This window comes from Dipteris shenzhenensis, chromosome 2 (genome assembly GCF_047967505.1).
Source record: "Dipteris shenzhenensis isolate YYH24624 ecotype China chromosome 2, Dip_SZ_1.0, whole genome shotgun sequence".
Lineage (NCBI taxonomy): Eukaryota > Viridiplantae > Streptophyta > Polypodiopsida > Gleicheniales > Dipteridaceae > Dipteris > Dipteris shenzhenensis.
The window spans coordinates 34,899,947-34,924,265 of record NC_141597.1 but is presented as its reverse complement, the minus strand read 5'-3'; the positions used below and the strand labels follow the sequence as shown (position 1 = coordinate 34,924,265).

Genomic DNA, 24,319 nt, shown 5'->3' with positions numbered 1-24,319 from the left:
CACTAGTTTAGATTCCAAATTTTCAATCTGTTTTGGTTTTCAACAAATAAAAAAGAAGATATGGAGTGTGCCCTCAAATGGGTATGCATCACTTTAGCACAACATTGAAGGCCCATTAATCCATGCCTAATGTTCTCATTTAGGTGTGTCCTTGGGTTGAGGAGAAGCTCACGTAGTGTACTTTTGATTGATTATCTGGTTGCATGTATGTATAAAACAAAATTTTGATATTTTTGAATAAATTGCTATATCTTATAGTCTTCAGGATGCATGCTTCACATGCAACATAGCACTTGTAATGCTTTAACGATCTTGTTCCAAATCCTTATTCCATGGTTTTTTGCTCTCATGTTTAAGTTTGGAATGTGTACTACAACTTGAAGACAAAGTTTGCTGAATTCCATTGAGGAATGCATAAGTTATATGGATCATGCAATATACTTATATATATAGAAAATTCCTTGAACCTCACAAAAAATGGATGTACCCAAGCAAATATTGACCCTTAGATTCTTGGATTCTTTGAGTATTGCAAACCATGTTCGTAATTTTAGCTCCATGACACATAAGCTAATATACAAAACACCACATTGCCATGAAAGGGTTTTTTTTTTTGGAGATGTGGCTTAAAGAAGATACATAAGGGTTTTGTAGAGACATGAGGGGGAGTTGGTGAGGTTGTGAGAGAGTCGAGATTAGTCTTCGAGATTGGAGACTCGAGAGTCCTTAATACCTTCTTTCAATATAGTAATATTGCTATGTACATGGAGATTAGACTTGGAGATTGGACTATGGAGAGTCCTGTAATACCTTCTTTCCATATAGTAATATTGCTATGTAGAGGGCTCTTGGGTGGACTCTTATGGAGAGGAAGTAGGGTATTACTATGGTCTATTTTCTTGAGAGAGAGAGAGAGAGAGACGGAGCCAATTACGAGAGTGACACTAGAGTCTGGAGATGAGTTAGTAAGTGAGGAGGTAGGTGACCACGGGACTCCTCACAGAGTAATTGCCACTGACCCAAGTGAAAGAACCAGAGAGGATAGACACCGAGTTCAGTCCCGGAGCCTTCACCTTCACCTCGAATGACTGTTTCTCATTCACTGAACCGAACACAAGCTCCGCCTTCGATACCTCCACCACCATCCCTTCCGGCACTTTCATCTTCAACTCATACTTCGCACTCCCCATCTTCCCCACGTGCGTCACCGTCCTCTTTGCCACAAACCACTCCTGCTTCATATCTATTGGTAACCCCGCTGTCACCGCCGGATAGTTTAGACTGTATGGCACCGTGTCGTTCGATGGACACTTCGTGCTGTTGTCGCCTGTCAGCAAACTCAGCTTTGTCGAGTTGTAGCCGTGCGTGCATAGATACAGCGCGTAGTCCTGCACGCTTATGTCGTAGATCAGACCCGGGTCTATCGCTTTTGTGGGGTTGATCTCTCCTGCGCCGTAGCCGAACTCCAGATCTTGGTTCAAGGGGTTTGTGGGATCGAAGGGTGTCGCTGGTTGCACCCATGTCATCCACAACAGCGCGAATCAGGTCGATATTGAGCGAGAACTTCCGTAGAGATTCGAGAATCGAGAGGTGGAAACAGTAATTTCTATCCCGGAACAAACATGAAATACAGCGAATTACCTGTTGTCATCAGTGCAGACTTGATGGCTGCTGGGCTCCATTCGGGATGGAACGATTTCACGTAGGCTGCAGATCCGGTAACGTGCGGGGTGGCCATCGAAGTGCCAGATATAATGTTAAAAGCATCGTAACGGTTGTCGAGTCCATTGTTCTCCGTTATGGAGTCATTGAGTGACCAGGCTGCAAGTATGTCGACTCCAGGGGCAGCCAAATCAGGCTGCAAAGCGTGCGACTACGATTAACTGAAGCTCAAATCGGGCTTGATTCTGAGTGATATGAAGGTATCTAATGATCAGGAGATGCAGACCGAGAACCTACCTTCAAGACGTCTGACGATTCGTAGTTTGGACCTCGAGATGAGAAGTAAGCCAAAAGAGGAGCGGGCAGCTCGTCGGAGACTTCACAGGGCAAAATCTTGGCTACTGGTGACCTGAATTGAAGAAGATGAAGACGATCACAAATCAGCGCGATCGCTTACGTAATCAAGTGGTGATCTGTCTGCTTGGGACAAGTCCTGACCTGGTCGTGTTGATATATTCTGAGATGGTATATCCGTCCGAATTTCCCACAATACTGGCGGGGAGGACGAAGGCAAACGCAACGGAGATGGTCTCCTGTGCTTCGTAGATCACGCCTGCTCCTTTGGCTAGTAGCACGCTGGTATCAAATCCCCCGGCTCCTCCTTCTACGCAATATACAATCTTCCCCTCCACTTTGGTTTCATCCAGAAAGCCGATGTCGCAGTAACTATTCAACCCAAAAAACTACCGTCAAAGCAAGAACTAGCCTTCATCCCAAAGAAGCATATACGAAATCATATTGGCTGCGCGCTCTGCAAATCTGTGAATCCTGTTTACCTCAAATCATCGGTAGAGTTGGCGAAATCACCCTGGGCTCCTGATATGAGCGGATACCAAGTGTCCTTCAATAGGAAAGTATTAATAGCCGTACCCTGCGAAGTCGTGTTTTTCCAAAGTTAAATCTGATCGCATTTGCAGTTTGTGTGAGCACGTGGCAGTTCAACGCTGCATAGTAACTCTAGATATGAGATGGTCGATGCATCGAACAAAATTCTCAAATTATTTGCCTCCTCCTATTCTTTATACTCTAGGCTAGGCTTTCATCATATATTCAGTGCGTGCTTTACCTTGATCGTGGCATTGTTTCCGAGTAGAATCGGGGAATAGAAATGCCTGTCTATGGTGCTAGCAGCTACTGTGATTATCCAAGGCGCTGTGTTTACTGCTGGCAAATTTGTACCTCCATTGCCAGCAGCGCACGATACGACAATGCCTTTCTGGATTGCGTGAAAGGCACCGATAGCAATACTGTCAAGTGTATAGTCGACTGGAAGGAACCCTCCAAGCGAGAGAGAAATCAAATCTACTCCGTCGTAGATTGCGTCGTCGTATGCCGAGAGTATATCAGCATCGAAACAGCCACCCGTCCAGCAAGCCTTATACATTGCGACCCTTGCTGCGGGGACTGCTCCTCTCGCTGTTCCTTTGGCAAGGCCTTGAAGACTAGCCCCTTCCACAATAGATCCAGCAGCGGTGGAAGATGTATGGGTGCCATGGCCATTGCTATCGCGGGGTGATAAATAGTCCAGCGTCCGATTCAGGGGTCCATAATATGCAATGTAGGCTTTGACATAATATTTCGCTCCTATTAGTTTCCTGCATGGAAGTTGTGTTGTCCCCGCAATATTGTTTAAGAGGCATGCTACGAATATCTCTGAGCTATTTCGTTGGTCTAAAAGAAAGTCCACGTCTTGACGCAGTAGAGGGAACTCACCTGTTGCAGTTGCTGGCAGTGAAACTGTCTCCACTTTGACATCCGCCTTTCCAAGTGGAAGGGATAGGTCCGATGGAGCTATCATCGAACATTTTGGATTCTGGCCATACTCCTGCGATGTACGATTTTCAACTATTGTTGCTGAGCATTCGGATGCACTAAAAAAGTCACAAGTTCTGGTATAATCATATAATGTCTCTCTTCTGGAACTGCTTTTTCAGTTGCATTAACCAATTACAGAAGAAACGTTCAGACTAAAGGCCGCTGACGTTTAAGTGTAGACAGCGTGCGTATGTGATTCATCAGAATGACGTCAGTTCTAAGGAAAGAGGATGTTAGAATGCCGGACGACATTACAAAAGATCTACAGCTCGTTATGCATGCTCTAGTCTTCAGTTTGAGTCGCATTACCAGAATCGATGACACCAACAATGACATCGCTTTCAACGGGCAAATTTCTAGGACTCGAAGATGTTAAACCCAAAAAATCCCAGGATCTCGTAGTGAGCAGCTTCTTCTCTTGGTTCGGGAATACAGATACCACTCCGTCGATACCTGAGAAACGACAAATCGAGCTAAATAAAAGCAGTACTATATACTGCAACACTAATACAGCAGTTTTTCGTAAGACGAGTGATAAAAGCTCGGCAACATTACTTTTCATAGCGTTAGCTTCCTCTGGGGTAAGCATTGCAGCGAAGCCATTGAAGCTCTTGGTATAGCTGACCACAAGGGCGCCACGAGCCACATTCTCACTGCACATAAATCACGAATGGTCAGTTCAATGAGACTTGATGTTGAATTACAAGAATAGAGTCTCCCAGCTGTTCATGTACCTTCTCTTGACTGAGGCGAGCAACTGCAGGTGGGAATGTGCTGTACTCTCAGGAGTTGATGCTTGTGGGAGAGCTCCTAAGTACACAATATAAAGCTAAAATACAAATCTCACAAGGTCAAAATAGGAGGAGATTATAAGATAAGGGAAAATGGAAATGTGAAAAAGTTTCATAAAAGGTTGATTCGTCAGGCTACGGATTCCAAACCTGTCGTTGTTCGGTGACAATATTAGGCGATATGAAGCTCCCGGAAGACCAGTCGGGCAGGACTGTAAACACCAGGAGGAGGGGGATAAGGCGGATGCAAGAGGCTCCTACCATCATGAAGGTTGTCTACGGGAATTGAGCAATCGACGGGTGTAGTCAACTCAGCCAACGAGTACCATCAATCGTGTAGCTGGGTCGAAGCCAGGGATGGGGAGCAAATTCAGCAATAAGGTCGATCGTAGGACTGATTTATACAGAGGTACCTAAGCTACATGAGCAACCCGCAATATATAGATAGCTTGATGTAAGGAGTAAGAAGCTTTCAAGCTTGCTAGTGTTGTGAAAGCAGGACTGATTAAAGACGTAGATTCAGGCTGCGTAAGGACGTACTCAAGTGTTCTACTACCGTAGCTTTCAAATTGGAAGTGCTACAGCAACAAGCTCGCTGGCGGTTTGAAAACAAGACTGATTAAACAGGTCTTAGATAAGATTATTCCTGAGAGGAACCCACATGATATACGGATATTAGTCTAGGATATCTCAAGTTTCCTGGGACACTGAATATCCAAGTCCGAGTGCAACAGCAGTAAGCTGAAGCTGGCAGAGTAAGTAAAGCAGAAAAGAAGACAGAGCGCATAGATGCTTGAGGAACTCACATGATTATATAGAAAACTTGAAATTGTATCCAAATCCAAGTGCAAAAGTCGCAAGATAAGTTTGAAGGCGGCAGCAAACAAAGCTGGATTTGAATTTTGTATATGTGAAGCGTTGAATAGAATTAGGAAGCATCGCCGTTTCTATCTGGCTCTTTGTAGATGTTGATTCCCAAGCTAATTGGTGGCCTCTTCACTGTTTATTTCAAAACTATTTCAATATATCGCCGTCCTTTCTCAATGATTTTGCCAATTCGTCATTGATATATTCAAGAAGTAGCCCAAAGGAACCGGCCAAGTTCCAACCCAATGCTGTGGTCATACCTAGCACTACAAATAGCATATCGTGGTCATCATAATTTGAACTAGATTCCATGCATGTCGTGCTTGTGGTTTTCTAATGTGCATTCAAACTTATCAAAATCATTTTAGCTGCACGCAAACTAGATACTAGATAGCAAGCATTCAAACATATCAAAGTCTTTTAGATACAATAAATACTATCTAATTGCCAACGAACTATATACATACGCCATAATCAACTATCTACACTTACTTTTCCATTGCACTAGATATTGTGCGTTCATCATATTACATAAGGAGACTTATCATATACTCATTCAATCTTTGGTGAGCTTGGCAATTGCATGCTATCACATTGTTCAAAAGGACCTATGCCATCCCAAAGCGCTCACAAATTTCTATCTTTTCATTCTATTTGCAAGATAGAAAGTCATCATCATATATACTCATCATATAATTAGTACAAATCTTAGTGATAGGTGGTAAAATTATGTGAGATAACCAAAGTTGCTTAACTTACATGCAATGTTTGATTCTAAAAATATTTTTATTTTCCAATTTCCTTTATATGTTTGCTTTATAGAAGAACTTCTCACACAAGTTCTACATGCACACTATTACAGTTTACAAGGATGATTTTTAAGTCTCAAGTATGACTACCTATCTTAGTCAAGGGACTCAATATTTATTGGTTTAAATGCAACTGAAACTGTTTCTTATCATAGTATTTGAAAGTAACATGGAAAAGAAAAACATTGTCTAAATAAGGCATACCTAGCTCTTTTGCAAAAGAAAAGGTTAAAAATGGACTTTTAAAATAACCTTAATATTTATCATGTAATAAGTGTTAGCTTACAGTGTGTAATGAAACATTTTTAGTGATGCTTTAACTTGCATGAGATGATGAAAAGATTTTAGGGATGCTTCAACTTGCATGAAAATGTCTTATGTCAACTTTGTAAAAAAACTTGTCACACTTGCAAGTTGTAGATCTAGAGTATTCCAAGATAGTATTTTAAGTCTTATGGCTATAAGAGTTAATGGACTCAACCTCGAAGGGGTCACATAGAAAAATGTGACTATCACATGCATTCAAGAGAGGGGCATTTTTAAATCATGTTTCTTAATAAAAATATACTATGGAGTGTTATCATAAAGGAAAGGGTATCCTTTAATTATACTCTATTCACAAATTACACAACAACACAATGCATCCATATAAGACGCGCACACAGACGTGCTTCCTTAACTCAAAAAAAAACTTACGGGCACATCTAAAGACTTGCGTCTATAGGCACGTCTATATAATAGACAGACACGTGTATAGATGCACCTATAGACGCGCTATTAGACGCTTAGTAGAAAAAAAAAAAAAAAGATGCTCTAAGACACGCTTATAGATGCTCTGCAGAATTTTTTTTAATAAAAAAAGCAAAATTTTGTGTGGTTGAATAAAATGTTGTGTATGCTGTGTGTTTACAGGAATCCCATTTCCACAGTGTGCAATTTAATCCTTACAGCCAATTACCATATTTTAATTAGCACATTTTTCATTAGCACGATTCCACGCATGTCTATAGCCGACGATTACAATTTTGAATAAAATATTACAACTCCAAAATGTTTAGTTCACAAGGCATTCATTGATAGAACATTGCACAAGGAAATTGAATTCCAAAAAATTACAAGGAGTGTATATTAACTCATAGCCCAAAAAGTGCTTGTACATACATATAGCACGAAGCCAAGCCACCTGTGGCTTCAAGTACAAAAAATAAGAGGAGTGTATATACAAGAGAGGCATGAAGCCAAGCCAATGGATTCAAGTACAGAAAAGAGTAGCTAGCACTAATTCTAGCACCACCTCTACAACTAATCTAAGTCATCCGCACCCTCGCTCCCTTCTTCATGGCCTTCTTCGTCACCTTCTTCGTCGCCTTCTTCCTCTTGAATATCCCCAGGGTCCTGCAAACGAGGAACAACATGTATCAATGTCAGAAAAATCATATCTTTATTTACAATATCTACATTATTTAAGTACTTTTAAATACATGGGGGGGCGCTCCAGTAGCTCGGATATGTTGATCCTTATCAATAATCAACCGCTCATTATAGAAGTGCCTCTATGTATGTCCTCTATGATGTCCCCGTGCATCCACCAAGATGCCTCCTCTCTGAGTGATGTCATAGAAGATCGTACCATCACCCTCTGGTACATCTACATCATCTGAATCCTCCTCGCCCCCACCAGTACCCTCCCCAAAGCATTGAGCCATGCATCCCCTAGAGCTCTCCCTACTACTATGCCTACTGCCCTATTATGACGGGCTAGTACGTTGGGCACTCGTCTCTAGAGAAGGGACTCCTGATCGCATGGGAGAACGCTGGTGGCTCTACGAGGCAGAAGGGCCTCCTGACGGTAGGAGAGAAGGGACTCTAGACCACCACATTGGAGAACGGAGTGCTGATGATCGGGGAGAAGAGACTCCAGACTGCAGGGGAGAAGGGATTCCTGATGATCGGGGAGAAGGCTGGCAGTTCTGTCGCTTGCTGGGCTGTCTCGACTCCATAGGAGTAATCTTAGTAGGTGTGGGGTTGGGGTGGTTTGGATTCTGTACTGTCGACACCTAGGGGGTGTTTTGAGTACTCGTCATGTATGTGTATAACTCCTAAGGAGTGGGAGGGTATCCCAAAATGTTATATAACTGTTGTAATACAGCATCCCGAAGATCAGGTGAGGCTCCTGAAGAACTTCCTGGCCACATGATGAATTACAGAAAAGAAGATCAGAAGAAGATTTCCATCATGCATGCCCTCTTTTCATCATGCATGTCCTCTTTCCATTATGCATGCAATCCTGTGATTTCCATCATGCATCCCTCTTTCTTTATCCCGCCCTGTCCCTCATGCAATCACTTATTTACATCATTCATGTAATCCCTTATTTCCTCACGAATGCTTCAGGCATTTAAAATTTGACTTAAACATGCATGCAAGGGAAAGGAGAAAGGAAAGAGAAGGGAGGATGGGAGAATGGAAGGAGGAGGGTGAACAGAAGGAGAAGGGAGAATGGATTAAAGAGAAGGGAGATGGAAAGGGGAAAGGGAAGGGGAACGGGATCTCTATCATGCATGCCCTCTTTCTTTATCCCGCCCTCATGTTGCAGTCCAAATTCCCCCATGCAATCACATTTTCCATCATTCATTCAATCCCTTATTTCCTCACGAATGCTTATGGCATTCAAAATTCGACTTAAACATGATGCAAGGGAAAGGAGAAAGGAAAGAGAAGGGAGGATGGGAGAATTGAAGGAGGAGGGAGAAGGGAAGGAGAAGGGGGAAGGGAAAGGGGAGAGGAGAAGGGGAAGGCGAAAGGGAAGGGGAAGGGGAAGGGGAAGGGGAAAGGGGAGGGGAAAGCCTTCAATGGGCACTGCTCTGATTCTCTATGTTACTGACACAAATGAGTTTGGCACCAGTGCCATTCTGATACACGACTCCTCCACCACTTAGCATGAGCCAGTAAGGGTTTGTAACTATTGTGTGCTATATTGAATGGAAATAAAGATTGCATGCTAACACCATATTTTGTTTAGATACTCCATCTTTTATCGACTACCAATTGGTACCACCTCAAGATCAATCACCTGCTTGATCCCATGCATATCTTCAAGAATGTGGCATCTACCATTTGGGAACATTTGAATAGGACACAAGATTCCGAAAGCATAAGGGAGGATCTACATACAATAGGGAGGATGCATGAAGCTTGGCCACAAAAGAGGCCAAATGGGTGTGTAGTTTTACCCCGTCCACCATGGAAGTTATCGAAGCTAGAGATGGTGGCAGTGAAGCGAGCTATCATTACAATTCGTACTCCCACTGGATGCATGAGGTGTTTGAAGGGGGCCTTCACAATGAGCAAGAAAAGAAATATCATGATTGGCACAAGATGCTCCAAGTAAGCATGACTTAGCATAATCTCTTTTTCCTTCCAAATTTGTGAGTGTAGAAGCAACTAATCAAATTTTACTAGCTTTCTCGTAGTGCATCGAAGGATGTGAAGAATTGTATTTACAAGATGGGTGAGCTTGTGAGGTACTTTACACTATAAAAAATGTGAAGCGTATCAATGCACCATGCAAGGTTCACAACAACACAAAGAAACTATAGACGCGCTTCATAGATGCGCAAAATAGCGGGCACGTCTATAGGCGCTGTTCAAATAGAGAAATTATGGCCATGTCTAATAGCACGTCTATTGGCATGTCTATTAGTGCGTCTGTTAGCACGTCTAATAGCGCATCTAATAGCGCGTCTATTAGCACGTTTATTAGCAGATCTACCAGGCATTTGCATTGTGAATTGGACGCGGATTTAGATGCAAAACATCTCGAGAATATAGAAAGTGAGATTTTGGGGCATCCTGATAAATGTACATCACTTCTTTCCAAACATTGCCAATGATTACCAAAGCATGTAATTTTAACAAAAATATCAATGCTTTTTTGCAAACCCATGCCACATATACCAAAATTAAGTGAGGTGAGGAGAATGAGACAATATGTAAAATAGTTTTGCCAATATCAATGATGGGGGCTACGGTTCAATCTCATCCTCAATGAGATCAACCCTTGCGAAACTATCTACTTCAAAATCCAAACTAGTGTTGAGATCTACAAATACATTCAACCCACTACTACTTGTGCTACTCATGTGCTCATTGAAATCAACATCACCAATGGTAGGCTTGTCCTCATGGGTAATGGCCTCAATATTTTTATCTCCTATCTCATGATCATCCTCTGCTCTCGTATCACGGTCATCATCACCTCCATGGCCATGATCATCCTCCATACGCTCCATATTAGTAAATGTACTATACATCACTTTGGAACATGGCGTAATAGGTATGACATGCCACCATCTATTAGTATCCACCATTGGTTGATAGATAACCTAATTCAAACACAAATACAATCATGTTATTTTCCTTGCATCGAAGGTATCAAATATTAATTAAAAGTGAGTATTTTTATATGTGTGTACAATACCTGTTCACATTGTTGCAGTAATACTAGTGTGTCCTTCTTGTTCTCGGGGGGGTCATTCATCATATGTAACCCTATCACGTGAGTTCAACAGAAGGATATTTTTTATTTATAAAATTTACAGAAATAAATATACATAAGGGACTATTTAAAATAGTTTTGGGAAAATTTTACAGATTTGTATAAAAAAGGGGTACGTTTTATTAACAAAATCTTTTACAGATAAGGGATTTTAAATGTAGGCCTTGAACGCACGTGATATAGAGGGTTAATACATAGTGACCCCCCCGAGTTCTTGTTGAGATATCGAGCTCCACTCGTGATATGCCAGGGTGACCGTTGTGCATTTATGTCATTGACTTGTTAGCTGCAGATATAGTTGGTACACTGCCCATGAATAATAGCTAGATGACAGCTATCTTTATGTACTCTAGTTAGACGTGGCTCAGTTAGTATGCCACCTTAGATAGCTGAGTTTGGTTTGAGACCCACATATAGGGTTCACCTATTCTTTTGTACCGTGCCTTTTCTCGAGAATGTGAATAAATTTCAGAAAATCCATTTCGACGTTCAGTAGCTACAATGGTTTCTCCGATTGGTACTGCAGTAGCTATTCGGTTAGGCATCGGAGCAGCTTTACCCATCAATGGATCTTAGAGTTCTTTTGGCTCTCACAACTAAGAAGAGAAAAACTATTTTCAGCCTCCACCTTTGTGTATATTTCCCCATTGTGTATGTGAGAAAGCTGCAGGTGAGACTCCTTCCTTCTCTCCCACTCTCTTCACACTTTTTACTTTGCCAAAACTTTGTGGGGTCAATAGTTACAAAGCCACTTGCATGGCATTTGATTGTTGCATTAGGGCCTCTTTCCACCACATCCTTAAACCACTTTACATCCAAAACATACACAAAGAAGCGTCGAAAATCAAGCTTAATAATATCTTGGATTATGCCACAATAACCATTTACGGCTCCATTGGCTCCCTCAAAGCTAGAAATGATGCCACAATCTTGTGTGTGTCTCTTATCATCAATCCGTTGTGTTAAAAAATGCTTGCCCTCACACCATATATAGCATTGAACATAGTACACTACACCAAGAGAAAATCAATTAAATAAGCAATCTAAATTATTGAAATCTCCTAAGTGATGCATAACAATCTATATACCAACCTTGCTCATGTATCCCCTAGCATACTCCTATTCTTCCATTGTGATATGAATCCCCTCGTCTCTCTCTGCTCTCTCCATTTTGTCAAGTAGCCAATCCACATGAATATCCTTTGGAAGTGCTCTTAGATACTGAGAGTATGGCACATAAGATCTGTGGTGTGTACGAAAGAGGGCCCTTTCTTCTTGTCTTCTTGCCTTTGCATCCTTGTATCTTGTCACCCATCTTTTCATCACATCACTATTAAGCATGCAATAAAGGTTGATATTATTAAGCAACTTCATGTCTATTACTTTGCTGCGTCCTTTCCCTTGAGGCACAATAAAGGTCATCCTTAGGTCTTTATCATCTCTCCATAGTCGTGGGAGAGAGCTATCCACATCAACAAGAAACTCAAAAATATATACAAGTGAATCTTGTACCAACCAACCCTCGGCCATGCTACCTTCAGGTCTTGCATTTTGTCTCATGAAACCCTTCAAGCTCTTCATGAAGCACTCGAGCAAGAACAACCATTATGCATGTACAGTACTGCATATAGCAATCTCATCCACCAAATGCACTATGAGATGTAGTTGGCTTATGAGAATAGAACGTGGAAATGTCTCTTCCATAAACAAACCACCTCCACTAACATAACTCAAGCATTCTCAAGCGTGGTGGGATCTATTTCCTTTGAGCTCAAGTACATAATATTAGCAATATGAACACCTTGCATTCTGTAAAGTACCTCATCAACTCGCCCATCTTGTAAATACAATATTCACATTTTGTATCCTGTAAAGTACCTCACAAGCTCACCCATCTTGTAAATACAATTCTTCACATTCTTCGATACACTGTGAGAAATGCTAGAAGGTAGTATGAACTGAACACACAAGGAATGGTTGATTAGTTGCTTCTAATTCACTCACAAATTTGGAAGGAAAAATATATTATGCACATAAAATACTTACGTGGAGCATCTTGTACCAATCATGAGATTTCAAGCCATATAATTGCTCTACACATCTTTTCTTCCTCTTTGTGAAGGCCCCCTTCAAACACCTCATGCATCCAGTGGGAGTACAAATGGTAGTGATAGCGTGCTTCACCACCACCATCTCTAGCTTTGATAACCTCCACGGTGCACGAGGTAAAAAAACACGCCCATTTGGTCTCTCTTGTGGCCAAGCTTCATGCATCCTCCTTATGGTGCATAGATCCTCCCTTATGCCTATGGAATCTCGTGTCCCATTCAAATGTTCCCAAATGGTATTCGCCACATTCTTGAAGATATGCATGGGATCAAGCAAGTGGTTGATCTTGAGGTGGGATCAATATGGTAAACGATAAAAGATGGAGTATCTAAACAAAAGAAAGTGTTAGTGGGCAATCTTTATCTCCAGCCAATATAGCACACAATAGTTACAAACCCTTACCGGCTCATGCCAAGTGGTGGAGTCATCGTGGAGCCGTCCCAAATTCTCATCCAATCTCTCGCAGTGAGTGATTGTGGGGGGACTTCATTCCAAGGAGCGACATATCTAGGATAATCAGGTGGGAGAAAACAATGGTGATTCTCATAGATCACCGTATTCAACAGGACATGCATGGTAACCTGATGTAGTGAGACCTGAATTTGAAGGTGGGTTTAGGATGCCACATTAGTTGCCTACTCATATTTAGAAGTGCAATGCTTACCTGAACACTCGCCATAGCCTAGAAAGTCATGCATCATCCACATCAAGACTGCTTTGCAGTTGAAGTCTCGTGACGAGGGAGGCTGCTCACATCATGCACCTTGATACCTCTCCAAAGTATCTCTAGCTCGTCAATCAAAGGTTCCAAATAAACATTAGGATTTTTGACTTTACGTTTCCCTGGAATTAGAAGGGATAACATAACATATCCTTTCTTAATAGCCATAGAGGGTGGAAGATTATAATTCACCAATATCACTGGCCATACACTGTAAGAGGTGCTTTTGAGACCAAATGGGTTCACACCATCCATACCCAATCCAAGTCTCAAGCTCCTAGGTTCTTCCTTGAAGCTTGGCCATGTGTCTTCAATATGCTTCCATGTAGGAGTGTCTATGGGAGTTCTCCACTTGCCATCAGTTGACTGATGGGAGGAATGCCATATTGACATGAGCTCTACAATGGATTTGCACTTGAACATATGTTGGATGTGAGGGATTATGGGAAAATGTCATAGAACCTTACGAGGAACATCCAAAGTTTTGAGATCTTCTCTTTATCTTGCCTCTCCACAAGTAGGACACTCTCTTGCATCCTTATGTGGTCCACAAAACAGAATGCAATCGTTGATGCAGGCATGGATGTGCTTGTAATCTAATCCTCCAAGAGAGGTCACATGTTGCCTTGCCATATCTCTTGAGGTCGGTAATTTATTCTCCCTTGGAAGCATTTTACACAATAGCCTGCACTTGAAGACCATAAATGAGGAAAAACATTGGAGTAATTGACCCACTAGCATAATTCACCATGTTTGCAAAATAGACTTTAAAGCTTACTTGAGTAATGCATTCAAACTTGCATTGCTCCATCCATAGATGGTCTCCAAGTTTAGTAACTCAAGGGAGGCACGTAGAACAGAGAATGTGCACCCCTCAAACAGTGGAGTCGATGCTACGGTCAAAAGATCGTCCTGCTCCATGCTATCATCCCTCCCTTCGGATTGATGGACATATAAATCCTGCACCATATCATCAAACACCTCCTCCTCCACGGCCTCATGAGGTAATGGCGGAGGGCTACTATCACCATCACTCCATGCATCTGTAATGGTCCCTCCTGAAGATCCCACCTAATATCGCCGATGCTTCGCCTCCTCACGACAAGCATAAGGTAACATATGCGGGTGTGGGCGCATTGCATCATGTATCAAATTAGAATGGGATCATAACTCAAACACATGAACACCCATAAGTATCTCAATCAACCTTAACTCTTTAACACTTACCATATTTATGGTCGCATCCCATTCTCCATACTTTGAGACATGATTGAGTGTAATTCTGTGTGCACAATACATGTTTCCTCGACATCGATCACACATACATTTGATTTTTTTCTCCAACCATATTTTGCGATGGTGGATATGGAGGGATTCATCCTCACTAGAGCTACTTGTTGAAGATGAAGACATCCTACAAATAAACAACCAAAAAAATTTGCTCTTGCATGAGTTATAAATGTTAAAAACTCTATGGTGTGTCTAAAAGTGCATCTGTACTGTGGTGCGCATCTATAGACGCATCTAAAACGTACTATAGATGCGCTAATAGATGCACTGATAGACGCGCTGATAGATGCACTTTTAGATGCACAGATTGCGAGCTAATTTTCGAACCTATTTTTAGCGCACTTGCTTTTCTTCACATACTTTTAATGAGTAACAGTCTGTAAAACCATCCTTTAAAGAACAATATGTCAAGATATAATAACAAGATGTGTTTGTAGCTATCTATCACACCAGTTATCCTTTAAGCATGGTGCAAATCCCACATTGGAAAAAGGCCATAGCTTCTATAACAAGATGTGGTTCTAGATCGACAATGCGAGTTATGATGCCATCCATAAACATGTTGGATGCCTATTACAATAGGAAATGCATCAAGTTGTTTACAATGGTATTGAAAAAATAGCTTGTACCATAATATGGATTGGTGGAAGAACGTTAGCAACAGCAATGTCATGTTTGTAATGGTCAAAGGTGAGGCCTTCCTTCAATCGATTGATATGACTAGTGATTGCAAGGTAGGGGAATATATTGTTGAATAGCTAAGCAGAGAAATTGAGGATGTGGACCCCGATAATCTCATTAAGGTTATTTCTATAACAATGCAAAGAATTTCCAAAAGGATAGAAAATTAATAAAGTGCAAATATCAATGTATCTAGCGCTTGCCATGCTTGTGCCATTGCCTTGAGGTTGCCTTGGAAGATTGGTACAAAACACCTGAGACACAATTCTTTAAATTGGATGTGGATAAGGCTCAAATAGTGGCATTTTATTTTCTCAACCATGAAAGATTACTTGGTACATTCAGGAATCATCATCTTGCAAAAAACCCATTAGATCTTTTGAAGCTGGGAGAAACATGTTTTGGTACCAACCACATAATGATGTAGTGTTTGCTCACACTACAAAGGTTTGTAACTGAGATGCTATACAGTGTAGAAGTAGCAGAATGGATAGTGGAGCCACACTTGAGTGGAGCCTGCCATACACAATTCAACAATTTGTAGATGCTTTATGATATCCTATGTTTTGGAAGAGAATATCAGATACGGTGGAAGTAATGAAGATTTTTTGCAATCCACAAGTTGGAGGTGAAAGGGACAAGCATGGTTAGTGCTTCAATGGCTTAGTGGATTGCTGAGAGGGATGTGTTGAAGGAAAATGCAAGTCTTAGTGAAGGTGACTATAGTTTGACTCATTGTAGATTATTGCAAAAAATGGCACAAAAACAATAATACCAAGCCAACAACTCTCAGCACTATGTTGGTCATATATTAGATCCAAAATGGTGTGAATACCACACAGACATGGATATACTAATTATGCAGTCTTGGCATGATCGCATCTGGGATGTTTCTTTGAGGGCCTCTACTGGTAAGGAACTATCTACTTGAAGGGTTGTTTGCATATTCTAGAATAAGGAATTAGTGAAAGATATGCTAGCATAGAGATAGTGGGAAGAGCATATAGCATCCAAACCTCATCTGCAAGCCCTGGCCATGAATTTAGTATTGTCACAACCTTGTAGCAATTCCTCTAGTGAATGAAATTGGAGTAACTACAAGTCCATGTATTCCCTCACAAGAAATTGCTCGACATTAACGAGATCAGAGAAACTTGTGTATGTTTATGCAAATGGTAGAGTGCTGGACACTGTAAAAGGAGTGTGTATGGAGATATGTCAAAGTGGATACACATAGGTCTCCCAAATCCCTTGCATGATGCTCCTGTGCTTACATCATTGTCTTTTTTTAAAAGTATTTAAACCAAACTAGCTAGTAAACACTTTCTTTTTTCCTGCATTTAGTTATGAGAGTCTCCTATGCATAACAAGACAAAGCACCCACAGACGCGCACACAGACGCGTTTATTGAACTAAAAAAAAACTTAGAGCGCATCTATTTGCGCGTCTATTTGTGCGTCTAGAGACCCGCACCTAACAACGCGTCTATATAGCAGACAGACGCATGTATAGACGTGCATCTAGACGTGTAAATAGGCGCTTTGCTAAAAAATTAAAAAAAACAGATGGACGCACAAATAGATGCTCCTCGAACAGATAGACGCATATATAGATGCGTTTATAGATGCACTGATAGACGTGCTACATAATATATATTTTTTAATTTACAGAATGCTATGTATGTTGTGTATGCTATATAGTTATAGGGATCCCATTTCCACATTGTGTAATTCAATTCTTACATCCAACCGCATTTTAATTACAATTCGAAATAAAACATTACAACTCTAAAACGCAATAAAATTGAAAGCTCAAAAAGTGCTTGTATATACATATAGCACGAAGCTAAGCCACGTCATGTGGCTTCAAGTACAAAAAATAAGAGGAGTGTATATACAAGAGGCACGAAGCCAAGCCAGTGGCTTTAAGTACAAAAAAGAGTAGCTAGCACTACTTCTACGACTAATCTATGTTCTCCACGTCCTCGCTCCCTTCCACGCTCTCTTTTGTGCTCCCTTTTGCGCTCCCTTCTCTGCCTCCTTCCTTGTCTTCTTCCTTGTCTTCTTGTGCAGGGACCTGTAAACAAGGGACAACATATATCAATGTATGAAAAATCAAATCTTTACTTATAATATTGACATTATTTAATTACTTTCAAATACCTTGGGGGCCGCTCCAGTAGCCCGGATATACTGCTCCTCAGTAATCAACCCGTCATGATAGAAGTTCTTCCATGTATCTCCTCTGCGATGGTGGCAGTGGTAGGCTGTCTCGACAGGAGTAGGGTATCTGCCCATGATATCAAGCTGCAAGACGACACAATTTGCGGAGGGGTTAGTACAAAGAAACGAGAAAGAAACAACCTCCTAATAAACTACATAAGCAATATAATTTGAGATCGATACTTACAAATTAGGCCTCCCATGATTCAACACCCCCTGCTCCAAAATGCACGCTTCCATATTGCTCCATCTGGATCCTTCATGCCTCCACGTGTTGCAGATTGGGGTCCTCCCTCGCTGACTTCATTGCTTTCTTCCACTCATGCTTGTGAGCGGTGTGGGGTGGGCCCCTTGGTGGTTGACCTCCCTTAAGCCTAGCAAGCTCCGCTAGTGCCTGCCTCTTAAGCAAAGATCTTTTATTGCCAAGTATCGTAACAATCTTTGACTTGGCCCATTTATCTGTGAACTGATGATTGGGGGGGTTAGGATACCTAGAGCGAACAGCAGCGAGGGTATCATCAGCCAACCTCTTTGGCTGGTCTTTATAGTGGATAAAGCAATCTCTATAATTATTAGCAATTAGAGAGTGCATGAAGGCCATGATGTCCTTCCCCCGTGCATCCATCAAGATGCTTCCTATCTGAGTGATGTCATAGAAGATCGTACCATCACCCAGAGGTACCTCTAAATCATCTGAATCATCATCGTCCCCACCACCACCCCTCCCAAAGCATTGTGCCATGCATCCCCCACTGCTCTCCTTGCTACTACACTTGCCATCGTGTCGTGTTGAGCTAGTACACTGGCCAATCATAGCTAGAGACTGCACGAGACTACGTGGACCACTCGTAGCTGGAGAACCGAGGCTCGACTGCACAAGAGTATGCCGACGGCTCTACGAGATAGAAGGACCTCCTGACGGCATGGGGGAAGGGGCATAAGACGGCATGGGCGAAGGGGCATAAGACGGCATGGGGGAAGGGGCATAAGACGGCATGGGAGAAGGGCCTGGCTATGTAGCCGACTGGGCTGTGCTGACTCCGCTGGGGTAATCTCAGCTGGTGTGGGGTTAGGGTGGTTTGAAGTCCGTAGTGTCGACTCCTACGGGGTGTTTAGAGTACCCATCATATACCCGTATAACTCCGTAGGACTAGGAGGGTACCTTAGAAGGTTATATAAGTCCCTAAAAATAGACTCTCGAAGATCAGGTGAGCCCGAAGAGCTTCCTCGCCACATGATGAACTGGAAAAAAGAAAAAAAGATGATTACTGATGAGCTAAGAAGAAAGGGGAAGGGAAGAAAAGATTACTGTCAAAAGAGATTACTATCGGAGCGCGTCTATAGACGCATCTAAGAAGCACATCTATTTTCACGTATAACAGCGCGTCTCTAAATGCGACTGTTGGTGTCTGCAAACAGGCTAGAGGCGCATCTAGACGCACCTATAGAGGTGATTTTAGATGCGCTTTGACAGACGGACTATCCTAAAAAGTAGAAAAGGACATGCACCCGACACAAAAACACAACACTGATACCAAAATCATGCATTTCTTGGATACGACAAAGGACAAATCCAAAGAGAGCAACTTCCAAAGAAGATCAACCGTAAAAAGACTTACCTTGGATAGAGATATGGAAGCTTCTTCTTCTTCTTCAAAGTTGCTTCTCTTCCTTGTTCACCCTCTTCTCCTGTAAGCCTGGAAGTAAGTGTGGGTGCCTTCCTCTTAAGTGTAAGCTTGGAAGTAAGTGTGGGTGCCTTCCTCTTAAGCATCAAAATTGTGGATCTGTTAATAGCAAAGCAAGCAAGCCATGCGAAGTATAAGTAATGTGAAGAAAAGCAAAGTGAGCACGCTAAAAGCGACTGTAAACATGGTAAGTGTTAAAGAGTTAAGGTTGATTGAGATACCTATAGGTGTTCATATGTCTGAGTTATGATCCCGTTTTAATTTGATACAAGATGCAGTGCCACACCCGCATATGTTGCCCTATGCTCATCGTGAGGAGGCGAAGCGTCGGCGATATGAGGTAGGATCTTCAGGAAGGACCGTTATGGATGCATGGAGTGATGGTGATAGTAGTCCTCCACCATTACCTCATGAGGCCGTGGAGGAGGAGGTGTTTGATGATATGGTGTGGGATTTATATGTCCATCAATCCGAAGGGAGGGATGATAGCATGGAGTAGGACGATCTTTTTACTGCAGCATCGACTCCACTCTTTGAGGGGTGCACATTCTCTGTTCTACGTGCCTCCCTTGAGTTACTAAACTTGCAAAACATCTATGGATGGAGCAATGCAAGTTTGAATGCATTACTCAAGTAAGCTTTAAAGTCTATTTTGCAACATGGTGAATTATGCTAGTGGGTCAATTACTCGAATGCTTTTCCTCATTTATGGTCTTCATGTGCAGGCTATTGTGTAAAATGCTTCCAAGGGAGAATAAATTACCGACCTCAAGAGATATGGCAAGGCAACATGTGACCTCTCTTGGAAGATTAGGTTACAAGCGCATCCATGCATGCGTCAACGATTGCGTTTTGTTTCGTGGACTACATAAGGATGCAAGAGAGTGCCCTACTTGTGGAGAGGCAAGATATAGAGCAGATCTCAAAACTTTGGACGTGCCTCATAAGGTTCTGCGACATTTTCCCATAATCCCTCACATCCAACATATGTTCAAGTGCAAATCCATTTCAGATCTCATGTCATGGCATTCCTCCCATCGATCAACCGATGGCAAGTGGAGAACTCCTGTAGACTCTCCTTCGTGGAAGCATATTGAAGACACATGGCCAAGCTTCAAGGAAGAACCTAGGAGCTTGAGACTTGGATTGGGTATGGACGGTGTGAACCCATTTGGTCTCAAAAGCACCTCTTACAATGTATGGCCAGTGATATTGGTGAATTATAATCTTCCACCCTCTATGGCTATTAAGAAAGGACATGTTATGCTGTCCCTTCTAATTCCATGGAAACATAAAGTAAAAAATCTTGATGTTTATTTGGAGCCTTTGATTGACGAGCTAGAGATACTTTGGAGAGGTATCGAGGTGCATGATGTGAGCAGGCCTCCCTCGTCATGAGACTTCAACTGCAAAGTAGTCATGATGTGGATGATGCATGACTTCCCAGGCTATGGCAAGTATTCAGGTAAGCATTGCACTTCTAATTATGAATAGGCAAAGGATGTGGCACCCTAAACCCACCTTCAACTCTTAATTGCATCTATTGTTCAGGTCTCACTACATCGGGTTACCATGCATGTCCTGTTTGTGGTCCTTTGCTAGTTGCCTGATGGGCAGACGCATTGAATAAGGTTATCTATGAGAATCACCATCGAGTTCTCCCACCTGATCATCCTTGATATGTTGCCCCTTGGAATCAAGTCCTCCCACAATCACTCACCGCGGGAGATTGGATGAGAATTTGGGACGGTTCCACGACTCCTCCACCACTTGGCATGAGCCAGTAAGGGTTTGTAACTATTGTGTGCTATATTGGCTTGAAATAAAGATTGCCTGCTAACACCAGCTTTTGTTTAGATACTCCATCTTTTATCCTTTAACATATTGGTCCTACCTCAAGATCAATCACCTACTTGATCCCATGCATATCTTCAAGAATGTGGCATCTACCATTTGGGAGCATTTGAATGGGACACGAGATTCCATAGGCATAAGGGAGGATCTACGTACCACAGGGAGGATGCATGAAGCATGGCCACAAGAGAGACCAAATGGGCATGTTTTCTACCTCATGCACCGTGGAGGTTATCAAAGCTAGAGATGGTGGTGGTGAAGTGCGCTATTACTACAATTCGTACTCCCACTGGATGCATGAGGTGTTTGAAGGGAGCCTTTACAAAGAGCAAGAAAAGAGGTGTAGAGCAATTATATGGCTTGAAATCTCATGATTGGCACAAGATGCTCCAAGTAAGTATTTTATGTGCATAATATCTTTTTCCTTTCAAATTTGTGAGTGAATAATTATAAGCAACTAATCAACCACCTCCTCGTGGATTTAGTTCATACTACCTACTAGCATTTCTCGTAGTGCATCGAAGGACGGGAAAGATTGTATTTACAAGATAGGCAAGCTTGTGAGGTACTTTACATGATACAAAATATGATGCGTATCAATGCTCCATGCAAGGTGTTCATATTGCTAATATGGTGTACTTTTTCATCTTCTAGGTATGTGAGCTCAAAGGAAATAGATCCCACCACGCTTGAGAATGCTCGAGTTATGTTAGTGGAGGAGACATTTCCATGTTCTATTCTCACAAGCCAACTACATCTTATAGTGCATTTGGTGGATGAGATTGCTATATGCGGTACTATACATGCACGATGGTTGTTCTTCCTCGAGCGCTTCATGAAGACCTTGAAGGGCTTTGTGAGACAAAATGCAAGACCCAAAGGTAGCATGGCTGAGGGTTGGTTGGTACAAGAGTCACTTGTATATATTTTTGAGTTTCTTGTTGATGTGGATAGCTCTCTCCCATGACTATGGAGAGATGATGAAGACCTAAGGATGACCTCTATTGTGCCTCAAGGGAAAGGACACAACAAAGTAATAGACACGGAGTTGTATAATAGTATCAACCTCTATTGCGTGCTTAATAGTGATGTGATGAAAAGATGGGTGACAAGATACGAGGATGCAAAGGCAAGAAGACAAGAAGAAAGGCCCCTCTTTCGTACACACCACAGATCTCCTGTGCCATACCCTCAGTAACTAAGAGCACTTCCAAAGGATATTCATGTGGATTGGCTACTTGATGAAATGGAGAAAGCAGAGAAAGACGAGGGGATGCATATCACAATGGAAGAATGGGAGTATGCTAGGGGATGCATGAGGAAGGTCGGTATATAGAATGTTATGCATAAGTTAGGAGCTTTCAATAATTTAGATTGCTTATTTAATTGATTTTTTCTTGGTGTAGTGCACTATGTTCAATGCTATATGGTGTGAGGGCAAGCATTTTCGAACACAACAGATTGATGATAAGAGAAACACACAAGATTGCGGCATCATTTCTAGCTTTGAGGGAGCCAATGGAGCCATGGATGATTATTGTGGCATAATCCAAGATATTATTAAGCTTGACTTTCGACGCTTCTTTGTGTATGTTTTGGATGTAAAGTAGTTTAAGGACATGGTGGAAAGTGGCCCTAATGCAACAATCAAACGCCATGCAAGTGGCTTTGTAACTATTGATCTCATTGAGGATGAGATTGAACCGTAGCCCATCATTGATATTGGCAAAACTATTTTACATATTGTTTCATTCTCCTCACCTCACTTAATTCTTGTATATGTGGGCTTGCAAAAAAGCATTGATGTTTTTGTTAAAATTATGTGCTTTGGTAATCATGGGTAATGTTTGGAAAGCAGTAATGTACACCAAAATCTCACTTTTTGTATTCTCTATTTTGCATCTAAATACACATCTAATTCTCAGTGTAGACGCACTAATAGACGCGCTAATACATGCGCGAATAGACACGCTGATAAAGGCAATGTTAGATGGGCCTGTATTTTCTCAGTGTAGACGTGCAAATAGAGGTGTCAATATATGCACAAATAGGCGAGCTGTTAGGCGTGCTATTAGATGCACTCGTAATTTCTCTATTCAAGCAATGCCTATAAACGCGCCTGCTATTTTGTGCGTCTATCAAGCGCATCTATAGTTGCTTTGTGTTGTTGTGATGTACATTCTTCCTTCTATTATTCAAGATCTCTTTATATTTTTCTTCAAACCATTGTATCTTTCTTTTATTATTGTTAGTCCATCTTCATACCATCTCCATTAGTTCTTCTTCCTTGCTTTTACTCTTTCTCTAGGCCTTCATTCAATTATTCACAATCTCTCTTAATTTTTTTGTCATCATCGATTGTCATTATCACATGCCTATTCTTTTCAACAACCTCCTTTTATGTGGCGATTCATAAAAAGGAGAATGACAAAGATGATGGCAATTGTTTTGGTTGAAAATTTTAGGAAAAAGAATGTTAATGAATATATTTTCATCTCTATGTCATTTTTTAAATCATTGGACTCTTTGCCTTATATATCTTTTTCTCTCTTATTCATGATCTTGAGCTACTTTCTTTTTTAAACTAGTCACCATTTTCTTTTTAATTCCTGTCTTCATTCCCAACCCATCTCCATTAATGCTATCATCTTACACGCATTTTGCATGATTATATGCACACTATTGCCATCATTGTACACATGTTATTTTGCATAATTTAATGTCATCATCGTACATCTTGTTTGGATCATTTTTTCATTACCTCGACCTCCATGGACCATTATCTTCACACATGTTTCTGTCACTTTATTGTCACACAAAAAGACAAAGCACCCATAGACACGCACACAAATGCATTTACTGAACTAAAAAAAAAACTTACGGGCACATCTATTTGCACGTCTATTTGTGCGTCTAGAGACCCGCATCTAATGGTGCGTCTATATAGCAGACAGATGCGTGTATAGATGCGCATATGGATGCATAAATAGATGCTCTACTATAAAAATTTTAAAAACAAACAGACGCATCATTAAACATGTGTATAGACGCGCTTATAGACGCTTTTATAGATGCACAAATAGACACTCCCCAAACAGACAGACGTGTATATAGACACGTTTATAGATGCACTGATATACGCGCACACATAATATTTTTTAAATTTACAGAATGCTGTGTATGTTGTGTATGCTA

The 24,319-nt window shown here is 41.5% G+C and overlaps 1 protein-coding gene across 1 annotated transcript; it reads right to left on the bottom strand.

Annotated features, from left to right (window-relative positions):
* Positions 1-962: 962 nt before the first annotated feature.
* On the bottom strand, positions 963-7,710 carry LOC147904676 (subtilisin-like protease SBT4.14). The gene is made up of 13 exons (XM_087392032.1): positions 7,594-7,710; positions 7,327-7,399; positions 4,479-4,540; positions 4,272-4,366; positions 4,093-4,190; positions 3,847-3,990; positions 3,436-3,547; positions 2,789-3,317; positions 2,499-2,593; positions 2,161-2,388; positions 1,960-2,071; positions 1,642-1,858; positions 963-1,507 (listed from the first exon to the last, which is right to left on the bottom strand). The coding sequence occupies exons 1-13, from the start codon at positions 7,708-7,710 to the stop codon at positions 963-965; spliced, it is 2,427 nt and encodes an 808-aa protein (XP_087248158.1).
* Positions 7,711-24,319: the final 16,609 nt, after the last annotated feature.